This window comes from Apis mellifera, linkage group LG3 (assembly GCF_003254395.2).
Source record: "Apis mellifera strain DH4 linkage group LG3, Amel_HAv3.1, whole genome shotgun sequence".
NCBI lineage: Eukaryota > Metazoa > Arthropoda > Insecta > Hymenoptera > Apidae > Apis > Apis mellifera.
In genome coordinates, this window is record NC_037640.1 from 3,891,011 (window position 1) to 3,903,955 (window position 12,945).

General features: G+C 43.7%; 1 protein-coding gene and 1 long non-coding RNA gene across 3 annotated transcripts in view; one reads left to right on the forward strand and one right to left on the reverse strand.

Annotated features, from left to right (window-relative positions):
• The window catches only part of LOC725590 (homeobox protein B-H2-like), a 33,978-nt gene that overhangs the window by 16,279 nt on the left and 4,754 nt on the right, over positions 1 to 12,945 (reverse strand). The window contains exon 2 of the mRNA XM_001121415.5: positions 3,158 to 3,380. Within this exon, the coding sequence (XP_001121415.2) occupies positions 3,158 to 3,380 (223 nt within the window). The remainder of the gene's footprint in view (positions 1 to 3,157; positions 3,381 to 12,945) is intronic.
• Positions 1 to 12,945, forward strand: part of LOC100577278 — a 74,769-nt gene that overhangs the window by 13,050 nt on the left and 48,774 nt on the right. The gene's annotated exons all lie outside the window — the stretch shown is intronic.

A 12,945-nucleotide genomic window follows, 5' to 3' on the forward strand; every position in this document is an offset into this window, starting at 1 on the left:
TTAACCCTCGTTAATCCCGCTGGTATTTAGGTATTTTAGACGAGTGGACGTCATATCTGTCCAGATTAGAGGTAATCTAATCATTTCGAACTTCTTCTTCTCCTCCACTTCTTCTTTTTCGATCATCGAAACGAAACGTTTCAACATCCCCCTCCTTTCTTCTTTGAAAATTCCGCATTTCCATCGCTCCATTACTTTCCAATCGTATCGTTTCGAGAGATCGTCTGGTTTTTTCGCGAGATTCGATTGCTCGAGGAGAGGGTAACGATTTCGAAAAACGCGAGGCATCGAGCTACCGCGTAATACTCTAGAATTACGAGTCACGTCCCGGGGGCAGAGAGAAGATTCCCTCTCACGAATCTCCAAGTCGAAACTTGGCCTTTAATGGCCGGCGTGAGTGCATACGCGTCGAAGTGGCACGAAATTGCGCCGATATCGAAACCCGATCGAACAATTTTTACGTTCATTTTTACGAAAGTATCGACTCTCGAATTTCAATATATCTGTTGTAATCGATTAATAACAAGGAATCGTTTCAAAAGAAGCGTGGCAATATTTTCACGTTCCAATCTAAATTATCCATCGCCGAAAACCTCTCAAAAACCCCTCGTGTCACGTCCTTTTAATTACTCGTTACGAAAAGAAAAATTCAAGAATAAAAAATCGGCGAAGAAAAAAGTGTACATCGATACATTGAAAACTCATTTGTCACTCCTCCTCCTCCTCCCCTCTTCCTCCTCCTAAGGTGTGACGCTTCGAGAAATTCATCGCCGATCCATTCATCTCTCTGAACGCGTCCCGGCTACTCCTCGTTGACCTTCGCGAAGAAACTCGGTTAAAAATTGAACGGCGATAAAGTCACCCCTCGGCTGATAGTGGAGAAGGGGAAGGGATCCGTTCGGCCGTCGTGGCGCCCGAGGTGTGGTCGGCGCCTCCGCGGCCGAAAAGGCGCCGAGTCACTCGGGGCGAAGCGCGTACAACAAAAGTTTAAGCGGGCACTTAAGAAGCCGGCTGACAGAAGCGTCACTAATTTTCCCGGCTTTTTGCGCCTCCTCCTCCTCCTCCATCTCTGTCCCTCTCTCGTCGAAAATAATCGTGGCACGCGTATCATCATCGTCGTCATTCTCCTCGTTCCTCCTCTTCGATTAATTAAACTCCCCGACGATTTTCTTCTCGTAGAAACGTTGAAAGGAATTGAAGAAAAATTTATTGGGTTTTAGGTTTGGATCAGGCTTCTTCTTCGTATAACGAATTAGGTTATAACGAGGTTATCGTTTGTCCTCTCTCGTTCGTGCCATCTCTGTTCAAATATGGAGGAAGATTAACGGGTTAGGTGAGGTTGGATCGCAATTAGATTGTGGGGAAACTGAATAAGCCACCGAAATGGCCGATTTTTCGACGTCTGTCATTAACGGAGCACGGTAATTGACAGTCTAATGGCACGGTTTAGAGATTTTGCTCCCTCTTGGTGTTTTTTCTTCTCTCTCTCTTTGGTATCTCTCGATGGCTGGGAGATTCTCATTAACGATTCGCCTTCTTTGAGCTCTCGATCGGCCGCAAAAGTCGCGCAGTCATTCGGTTGTTGTGGGTGTTTGGAGGCTAATCACCCCGCGGGAGGAGTCCTTAACGACGGGGTGAAAATTGGCGTGAAGCCATTTTCGGTGGACGAGGAAATTTTAGATTGGGACAAAATTTCTTTTCGAAAGAAATCCTCGTGAGAGGATTTTCAACCCTTGAAAGAAGGGATTTTCTCTGAATATTCCTTTGAAATTTACAATTCTCTGTAAAATTCGACGGGGAGGAAAAGACAAAAGGAAGGGTTTCAATGACTTGGCATTAAAATTCAAGTAGAGTTTAATCGAATTCGCTTTGATTAGAATTCTTCTCCTCTCCTTTGCTCAATAGGATTATTCAAAAAGTTGGAACGTTTCTTCTTTCGTATCTTCTTTTTTTCTTTAGATAGAAATTCAAAATTTTTCCAAAGTTTCCCTCGAGTCTCGAAAGACGATCTTCTTAATTCTTTTTTCCTTTTTTTTCTTGCTCCATGTTAAATAACTGGATCTTCGTGACTAACGAGCGTGATGATCGAGGAAAGATAGGGAAGTATCGAGACGAAATTGCAGGCGCCACTGAATGACTCGGTGGAAACGAGTCGTCCGGATACAAAGGATGCCGCTAAAGATCCTAAAAATCGAGTCTCCTTCCCCTCCTTTTTCTTCTTTTTTTCCTCTCCATCGAAATTTTTAATTTTCCAACATTTTTTCCCTTCCTTTTAAAATATCCACAAACTCTTGAATTCTTTTCTGATCATCCTCGAAAAGAAGCATCGTGAACGAAATCTTTCCATCAAAATTATTACTTGAACGTGTATCGACTCGCGTTCGCGATGAAAATGATCCTCCCAAGAGATTTTTTCCCCCCTCTTTTCTTCGAAGGATCATCGTCGCCGTGATTACACCTTTGATAATACCTTTGGACTCGAAGCTCCGTTCGCAAGGGAAGGGAGGATACATGACTTTCGAAACGTGCTCCTCCGCGTTTAACCACGTAAACAGCCCCTTTGTTGGCCGCCGCGATTTCCATTTACGAATTCGATATGGCCTGTCACGAAAAGATTTTTTCGTGCCGCTACGTTTTGCCCAAACTCGCCTCGACGAGGAGGAGGGCCATGCTTGGATTGACACGCATCCAAGAATCATCGATCCTGATCTTCGTTATTTTCGTCTGTGCATAAAAGCAACGATCCGCGCAATAATAATCGACAAGGATTCTCCATGAAATAATCGTTAATCGGGAATTGGGAAGAGTTTTCTTTCAAACTCCTCGATTTCGAAGGAAATTCAATCTTCTCAAGATGGGATAAGTTGCTCGATATTCGTTCACCCAATTTCGAAGCGATGGAATTTCATATCTGGGAGGAAAAAAAGGAAGGAAGGAAGAAATTTTCCTCGTATTCTCGAATTTTAGAAGAATAAGATTGGAGAAGGTATTTATTGCCATTCGATCGATATCGGATTCGAAAGGAAAATGATGGTGGAGGAGGAGGTTGTTTACGATCAACTTCGAGATTACGTCTCCATCAAGTTATTATCGTCGAGGCGCGGTCGAATACGAAGTGGTGATCTGTGATCGTAAGTTTTCTCCGTTAAGATCCTACCTTCTGTTCTGGTACCACGTCTTCACTTGGGTGTCGGTCAGTTGCAGCTTGGCCGCGAGCTCCATCCTGTCCTGCACGCTCAGATATTTCTGCCGCTCGAAACTCTTCTCGAGGGTCTGAAGCTGATGATCCGTGAAAGCCGTGCGCGCCTTCCTCTGCTTCTTGCTCTGCGCCGAGCTCAGCGTGCTCGACGACGAACTCTTTGGATCGTCCTCCTTGCCACCTGGAAAATTGTACCGCCAGTGTTCCATTAAATCTCTCTCTCTCTCGGGCGAAATCGTATTGGGTTATTCGCGACATTGAACTCCACGGAATAGGAATATTCTTAATATATTTTTCTCTTCTATTTTTTTCCCCTTAAACCCATCCAATTAAACGCGTTTAATTGAAAAAGAACAGGTCTTCCTTTCTTAGAATACAATTTTTCGAATTTCTCCTATAAAGAAAAATTACTTCATCTTGGAAACATTTCAGAGGAAAATTGAAATATTTTTAAGACGAAGGAAAAAGTAAGGAAAAACTGAGAATCGAAGATCTTGCTCCTAGTCCAGTTAAACGCGTTTAAAAAAAGGGAAGGAAAAAGATAAGCCTTCCTTTCTTTCTTCCTTGGAATTCAATTTTTCGAATTTTTCTTATAAAGAAAAATTATTTCATCTTGGAAACATTTCAGAGGAATCGTTGAAATATTTTTAAGACGAAGGAAAAAAGTAAACGAAAGCCCAGAATCGAATATCCTATTCCTCGTCCAGTTAAACGTGTTTAATTGATCAATTGAATTCGATCTTTCGTGAGAAAAAGGAGAAAAAAAGGACACGCCTTCCTTCCTTCTTTCCTTCTTTTCTTTTTATCCAATTTTATATTACTTTAGAGATAGAAATATTTTTCTAATTGATCGAATTCAGTTTTTCGAATTTCTTCTATAAAGAAAAATTATTTCATTCATTCGAAAAATTTCGGAGAAATCATTATCATAATCGTTGAAATATTTTTAAGACGGAAGGAAAAAAGTAAACGAAAACTCAGAATCGAATATTCTATTCCTCGTCCAGTTAAACATGTTTAATTGAATTCGATCTTTAATCTCTTCGATGTTTGGCGAGAAAAAGGGGGAAAAAAGACCGGCCTTCCTTTCTTTCTTCCTTAGAATTCAACTTTTCGAATTTCTTCTATAAAGAAAAAATTGCTTCATCTTGGAAACGAAAGCTGAGAATCGAATATCTTATTCCTCGTCCAGTTAAACGCGTTTAATTGAATTCAATCTTTATCTCTTCGATGTTTAACGAGAAAAAGGGGGGAAAAAACAGGCCTTCCTTCCTTCCTTCCTTCCTTCCCTTTTATCCAACTTTATATTACTTTTATAGAAATATCTTTCCAATTGATCGAACTCAACTTTTCGAATTTCTCCTACGAAGAAAAATTCACTTCGTTCGTTCGAAACATTTCGAAGGAATCGTGGTCGCGATCGTTGAAGTATTCCCAACGCGAGGGAAAAATAAGAAAAATAAAAAAAGCGCGAGAGTGGAAGACCTCTCGTCCGGAGTTTGTTTTATCGGAAAGGGGAAGCGTAATAATCGATGGGAGCACGGTTTTTGCAGGTCCCTGTGCATGGCGATCACGGCCGCCTCTCCTCTCTCTCTATCGGCGGAGATCCTTTTGTTCTACGTGCGCGCAGCCGTGAGCCGATTGGCTGGTATCGCGGATTGGACCACGCAGCCGCGTCGAGACGCCGCAAATTATCCCTCCGGTTCGCCGGCACCCACGGAAGAGGGTGGGATTCCCCGAGGAAACCGATTACACACACCCGATACACGCGTCGCCTTGCTGCTCCCCCTCCCTCCTCCACTCGTCTCCCCCCGAATCTCGTTAACGGGGGGCCGCCTCCTTTGTTCTTCTTTTTTTCTCTTTCTCTCCTCGTCGGTGGAAAGATGCTGCTTCAAAGGGATCGACACGAAGAATTTTATTCGATTCGTACTTAATCGTTTACGAACGAAGCCTGTCGCGTTTATACGAGATTTCATTGGAATTCGAAAAAACGTTCTTTGTTCGTCCTACGAGAAATAAGATTTAATCCGTGGACAGAGAGAGAGAGGATAGTAAATTATACTAACACAAAAATAATCGTTTACGCGTTCTACGATAATATATCGATATTTCAATACGGATACCTTAACTTTAATCCCGCCAGATTTAATTTATATCTTCTTCGACTCTTTCTCTCTCCCCCTTTCGAAGGTATCCCCTTTCAGAAACGCGTTTCATACCTAAATTTTATCTATTATCAGTCGACATGAAAGGGAGAGAAGACGAGGAGGAGGAAAAAAGACGATACGGCGGAATTACAGTCGAAAGGGTATCCGTTCCGGTGTAAAACCGGAGGAGGAGGAAAGGGGGGAGGATCTCGAGGTTTCGAGGGAATCCCCGCTGGGGGACCGATCTCGCTCTCCTCCCCCTCCCCTCCGCTCGCGCACCCCCACGGGAGGAGAGACGTTGCCGCGCGCGGCCTTCTAAAAAGGACTGTCTAAAGGACCGTTGTCGCGAGCTCATCGATTGGAACGGTCTCTCTCGTGGGTGGTGCGGAAGAAAACAGGGTGGAGGGGTGCAAGTAAGAGGGAGAGGAAAGGAAAAGGGGGAAGGAGAGTGGCAGAGAGCGGTGGAGGGGGTATGGAGAGAGGAGGAGGAAGATATACACGCAGAGATATATAGGAGCGAGTTGGAGAGGGACGACGCGTCGTTGCAAGAGTGGGAGATAGACGGAGAGAGAGAGAGAGAGAGAGAGGGGCAGTGGATTGAGTTAACTCGAACGAAAGCGTGGCTCTTAGCCTCCGTTTGATCGGCCAGATTCGCTCGAACGGATCCAGGGCCTGGGTTGTCCGCCATGTTGAAAGATGGCCGACGATCCCTCAGGAAAAGCTCGTGGAGGAATTTCATCGCCGAGGTCTGGACTTGGAGGGATCTCGAGTCGCGGAGAGGGACTGGGGAGGGACGGTAAAACGGAGGTTGGAAAACTAAATTTACTATGTGATACACTTAGAGCTTGGGTCTCGACCAACGTCGAGCTTCTCTCTTACTCTCTTTCTCTTCCATTTTTTTCTTTTTTTTTTCGAACAACACTTTCGCGATGTTGGAACTTTTTCAACTCTCGAAACAGCAGAGAGAGTTTCTCGAGAACTATCGCGAAACGGAGTCTCTCTTTCTCCTTCGTGAAGAAAAAAAGCTTCCTTTTCCAGGTTTCTTCCACCGCTTACTCCCACGACACGTAGCTTCTCCAAGCTTTGTATCTTCCTCTTTACTACCAGCCTTGTCCCCAGCTTTGTACGTTTCACTTTACCTCCTCCCCTTTTTCTCCGTAATAGGAGTCGATGCTCTCGAAGGAGATTCTTGTTAGGGATTGAAACGTATGGCAAAATTCGTGGAAGTGAAAAGGGGCCGATCTTGTTACTTGTTCTTCCTCTTCTTCTTTCTATATTTTTCCTCGACTCTTTCCGATCGATCATCGGTTTAATTCGATGAAAAATGAGGAAGGGAGTCTCTCTCTTTTTCTCTCTTACTTTACAAGAAGTAAAGGATTCATTTTTCTTTCTTTCTTGTCTACTACGGTGACAGAGTGTTTCTTTTTCACTTGTTTTCTTCCCCCCTTCTTACGTTACAAGATGCCACCAGTCTTCGTACACTTCTTCTCCACTTTCGAACAAACACCGTATATCTTGCTATACCGTCCACGTATTTTCCATAAACTTTATTGTTTCCGCGAGTTTCTTTCGAAATGGGAGGAGGATCGAAACTCTTGCAGATTATTGTTTCGTAAACTTTGTATTATTTATACGTGATATATACACGGAATTTAATTTTCTTTATTTTTCGAATTTATTAAAATCAAGATCCACGATTACGTTTATCAATCTCTCGATACTCCTCTCGATATTCCGTCACAATGTAAAAGAAAAAAGATAGACACACTTAAATTATCTCTCTAAAGATAAAGATATTGTTTCCACGAATTCCACTTACTGATCGCGCGCAATTTGGATAGACGGTCGAAACGGAGCCGCGTTTCGTAATTGCATCGTAAATGGATGTAAAAGAAGCTGGGAGGGGAATGGAATAATAATATAAAGTGCATATATATATATATATACCGGATATAGAGAGGAAGAGGAGGCGAGTGGAAATTGTCGTGTTTCGTGTGCGTGGAACGGAGAGGGAAAACGAGGCCCTCGCGTGCTGCACAGCTACAATGTACGGAACATAAAAGTGAGATTAACAGGATGTTTATCGAGCAATTATTCCGCGGTGCAATTAGTGCCAGCACGTCCACGAGGTATCGTCTTCGGGCGGACACAGTGAGAGAAAGAGAGAGAGTGAGTGCGGGGCAAAAATGTTGCTCGGCCGCGTTTTACAACGAAACGCGACACCTGCAGGATGTACAGGCGATTACCGCGGAACGGACATAACTCGGGCGGGTTGATTACGATTGCCCCTCGGGGGAGCGTTATTTTTCAACGTTATCGATCAAATCTACCGGGAGAGGCAAGCGAGCAGCATCGTGGGATCGGCAGTATTCGGGGAATTTTCGAGTTTCGACCCGAGATTTCTATTAGATTAGAAGGGAGGGGGTAAATTATAGGGGCGTGTATCTCTGTTATTGAATGAAAGGCGTTATCTATTCTTCTTGTCGATGCTTTTTTACATTTTCGATGATAATTATTCGTACAATAGTAGACACGTAATGATTCTATAACGGAGAGAGAGAAGCGTAAACGGGATGGAGAAAGATGGATCAGGCGCTTTTTTGTATCGTCTAGTTTGCGGTCTGCATTCCTCGAATCGCGTTAACGAGTCTCCGCGGGTAAAAACGCACGCTACTCGGAGCTAGTTACCCGCGGAGTAACTACGAAATAAAGCAATAAGCGAATGAAATCGTGGCGCACAATGGAGGACCCGTTTCTCCAACCCTTCCGCGCCGCCCCCACACGCCCCTTTCCTCCTCCTCCTCGTGCTCCTCCTCCCACCTCCCGTCCTTCTTCCCCTAGCTCTGTCCTCCACGGACCATAAAGCGAGGCGAAGCAACGGTTTGCGAAACTTTTATTATCGTTGCTTTTACGATCTGTCCTGGGTTAAGTCTCGAAACTCTGCAGAGTTTTCCTCGTCCCCCTCGTTTTATTCCCCGATCGTAAATGGACGATCGTTGACAAGCGGCTATCCAAAGATCGGAAACCGTTTAGTCGATCACGCGGAATTAATACGTATTAATTGGAGAGTAATCTTTCGTATTTCGAGCACGTTGATTGATAGAAATCGAAGAGTTATTATTATCAGTTATATTAATTGTTAATGATAGAGAGAATACTCGTTGAGGAGTATATTGAAGGAAATTTATTATCAATTCGCGACAAACGTGACATTTTTTGGTCGAAGGGAAACGTTTAGGAATTTCTCTCAGGAGCTTATTCGAGAAAGTCGCGCACCCCTTACAGCTCGCCACGCACTCTCTCACCCTCTCGCCCATTGTGTACAAGGGCGGTGGTCCCCGACGGGGGTAGAATCTGACCCCTCTTCTGTATTGTGTTACCGTGTCGCCACCTTTGGGGGCCGGGAAACATCGGGGGATAATGTTATATAGGGTTAACGTTTTATTGCCTGCCCACTCTATTTCCACTCACCCCGGACAGGGGAGGGGGGAGACAAACTCGAGGGGGCGAGAATTTGAAAAACAAACTATCCTCCTCCTCCTCCTCCTCTTAACAACCCCTTCTCTTCAAATCACTCGTCGAAATAATTTTTTTTAAATGAAATTTACGATTCTCGGATACGTTTCGCTTATCCTCTGTTTAATTTAACGAAGAGGAGACGCGAGATTTTTTTTTAAATCGTGAAATTCTCGTTTTGCTTATTCATCGCCTCTGTTTAATTTAACGAAGAGGAGACGCGAGATTTTGAAACACGTTATCGATACACGGTGTAATATAAAGAGAAGGGGGGGGATGTCGAGCTGTTTTGTTAATACAAAGTCTGTCGGCGGTTTTTAAAGGGATCCGGACGAATGAGGACGGGGAGGAGGGAGGTGTCGAGTGTCGGGTTTGTACAATGATCTGTCTTAGCGTGGAAACATTATAGGGAAAAATGCAATCGGGAGTTACTGTCAGATCGAATTATGCGAGCCTAAGGTTTCGCGGGGTGCATAACGAGCGCGTTTCTCGAATTTCATCGGGCGCATTCCGCGTGGCCGGTGAATAGAGAGGGACTACACGGCGGGGGGGGGGGGGGAGGGACTAGTAGTGGGACTGCACACCATGCATGATCGTTCCGAAGTAATTAGCTAGGACACCGGAGAAGTTTTACGCAGTTTCCATCGACCGCACATATTTTTCTCCTCTCCGCCGATTGCGAACCGGTATCGGTATATTATTCTATATAACTATCGTTTCGAATGTCGTTAACTATGTGCTAATAAACTCTGATCGATCTTTTAACCTTTATGTTAGAATTACCTTGCTTTGGATCTGTACACACGAAAAAAAAAAAAGTAATAATAATTGCGTAACGTTACGTTTGCGCAATTTTCAATATCCCCTCCTCTTCGAAAATCTCTTCGAGGATCTCGAAAATTTGCATAAATACCTGAGTGGTGGAGTCATTGGTAAAAATTGAAAAGCGTTTGGCAATACCGTCGTAAAAACCTACTTCTCCTCCTAGGTATTAATCTCTATCGATCTGTTAACCTATAAAAACGGGGGAGGGGATTACAATCCATGCCATTAACTGGATCAGCGATCTAGAAAGAAGGTTTTCCTTTTCCTGGAAAATTTCGAAGAGGAGAAAAGAAGAAGGAAGGATTGAACAAGATGGAGGATCGAAACTAGGGGAACAAAGCGATGAAGCTTATATTGCGACCATCAAGACTCGTCAGATTCTCGTCTCGTCGTTGTATCTCATCTCCTTTCTCCTACAGACGTGAAACAAGGAAAAGGAAAAATATATGAGTGAAGGGAAAAGGGATGGAAGCGACACGATCTCCTCTCGTCGGCGAAAAATTCGGTCGAAATTGTCGAGTTATTGGGGAATAATAATCGAAGGTCGATTTGCAGCCACGCCGAAACTCGGTCCTCGCCAAGGCCTTCCCCCGGTCACGCAAAAGTCGTGTTAGCAGCGACTCGCCAAGTGGCCTCCTCGAGCGCTCCGTCAACGTTCCCCCCCGGGAGGGGGAAGGGGGTACACGTGTCCACCACTCGCGTGCACTTTTGCTCGGTGGTCACAGTTACGTGTAGGGCCGATATCCCGTGATTGTGTGGGCGCGCCAAGGCCCCTTCGTGACCGTGCTCGCGTGTTAATTGGTGGCGGCCTGCCTGCACTCGTGCCTGATACGTGGAAGGAAATTTGGCCAAACGGCGAGACGCCTGCGGCGATTAACCGAGGAATCGTCTCGAACAGGGGAGGAGGAGAACTGCTTCTTTCAAGATCTCGAGAATTTTCATCTCTAAAGGAATTGAGATGATTCGGAGAAGAATCTTTTTCCTTCTCTCTCTCTCTCTCATTATAGAAGTTTTGATTGCAGAAATGTTAGAGAATGGATTATCGAGTTAACGTCCAGTGTTTACAAAGCGGCCGATCTTAGATTAGAAGAGAGTATGATTAATTGTTCGATGCTCTTCTGATAGAATGAAACGGATCCTTGGAAATCGTGCAATTTTTTTTTTTTAAATAATTTAACACGTCTCGATGATGAATAATCCGTTCACATGGGTGTCCTTGAAAGTGCAACCACCGTGACGACGCCTTTTGCTCCACGTTACATCTGCTCTAAGGAGGAAGAAACTAAAGCTAGCTCCTTATTCAAATTTCAACTCGTCGATCACAATCTCTCTTACAGAGGTGTTATAAATTGGGAATTGAAGATTGTTTTGTTACTATTGGAAAAATAAGAAACACAAAATAGTTGGAGATTCGTCGAGATTTTAAAATTTTAGAAGAGTTGTTAAACAATTGGGAAAGATTGGGGAAGTAGAAAAGGAAAATATATATGCGTGTATGTGCAAGAAATTGAATTGTTTCCCGATCGTCGATGGATATCGGATTCCTTCCATTTATTGTTCTTATGGATGATTTACTTTGGCTACTCGAGTATCGAGTCTAGACGATCGGTTTACTTTCAGTCGTACAATTTCTCAAATGCAATAAACAAACGTTGGCTGTTTAATGGTAGCGGCAAAGCGAGGTCACCACTGTCAACGCTGGTGGACGAGGTGGTTAAGAGGATTTCCGATCCCGAATCTTGTTAAGAGAACGTTGAAAACGAAGCGTGCGAATCCCAACGACAGCGGTGTAGCCAGCCGGCTGTCGTGCGACAGCTATGGAATGTTTAGGAAATCCTAACCTGATAATTCGTACTTTATTTACCGGCCAAGTATCGCGTATAATGATATTAGTCGTGGATAAAAAAAAAGGGAAAAAATCCAAGCATTGGAAAAATGCTCGATCGAATCGAATCGAAAATATTCGATATTTTCGAATTTCTAGATTTGAAGTATCATCGATAATTGATAACGATTGAGCGAGGAGAGAAATATTATGAGTGATTAAAAAGTTTAGAAGAAAAAGAGAGAGTTATCCTTTCTCGAAAATTTAAACTCCATCTTGAGGATCTTGGAAGGATCGTTTGCACTCTCTTTTAATTTTTCGACCACGAAAAGTTTCGCTTGGCTTGCTCTCTTGCGAAACGCCTTTCCCCCCTTCGAAAATTTCAACCTCGTCCCCGATTTCACCCTTTTCGACGTTTCTATAAAGACGCGGGCCCTCGATTATTCGGTGCACGGGATTAATGCTTGGATAGAGAGGTGACAGCCGGTTCTCTCGTTTGTCCTCGTACGGGGCGCGAAAAAAAAAAGAAAAGGAAAGGAAATGAAGGAAGAAGGGAAGAAAGGACGAGGAGAGATAGAGAGAGGGGGAAGGCTTTCGACTCTGGTGGAATTATTTCCTAATCCGAGCCGAGATCTAAACGGTTGCCAATCATTTCCGGTTCTCGGATTAGTCGCGCGCGAAAAGTTGCCTTCTAAGGGCGTGAAACTGGCCCCCGTTGGCCCCTTCCGCCCAACAATGAGAATCTTGGGCACGAATGCTGGCTTCGTAAGCGGATTACAAACGATTTGTACACGCGCCTCGAAAAACGCTCCTCTCTCTTTCTCCATTCGGCTCACTTTTCTCGCCATGTATAACAATATTTCGAGGGAGAGGAGTTGGGATATCGTCGATATTATCTTTTCACTCGTTTTCAAGAAATTTTCAAAGTCGTTTCGAGAAAGAGAAGAAAGAGAAAGTGTCATAGAACGGAGAATCGGAATCAAGGAGCCTCCCATCCTCATTGTATCGTTGAAAATTTAGGAAAACTCGCGATGTTCGATTGATTTTCGTCGAAGATTATCTTTCGATTCGTTTTAAAGAAATTTCCAAAGTCGTTTCGAAAAAGAAAAAGAGAAAGTGTCGTTGGTCAGCCTACCCTCATTGTATTATTGAAAATTTAATTAGAACGGGAAGGAAAACTTGTGATATTCGATTGATTTTCGTCGAAGAAGAAAAGAGAGGAGCCACGATTACCTTTCGACTCGTTTTTAAAAAAATCCAAAGTCGTTTTAAAAAAGAGAAGAAAGAGAAAGTGTCATCAAGTCATCCTTATCGTATCGTTGAAAATTTAATTAGAACGGGAAAGAAAACTCTGGATGTTCGATTGATTTTCATCGAAAAAGAAAAGGAAAAAGAGAAGAGCGACGATTTACCTTTCGACTCGTTTTTAAAAA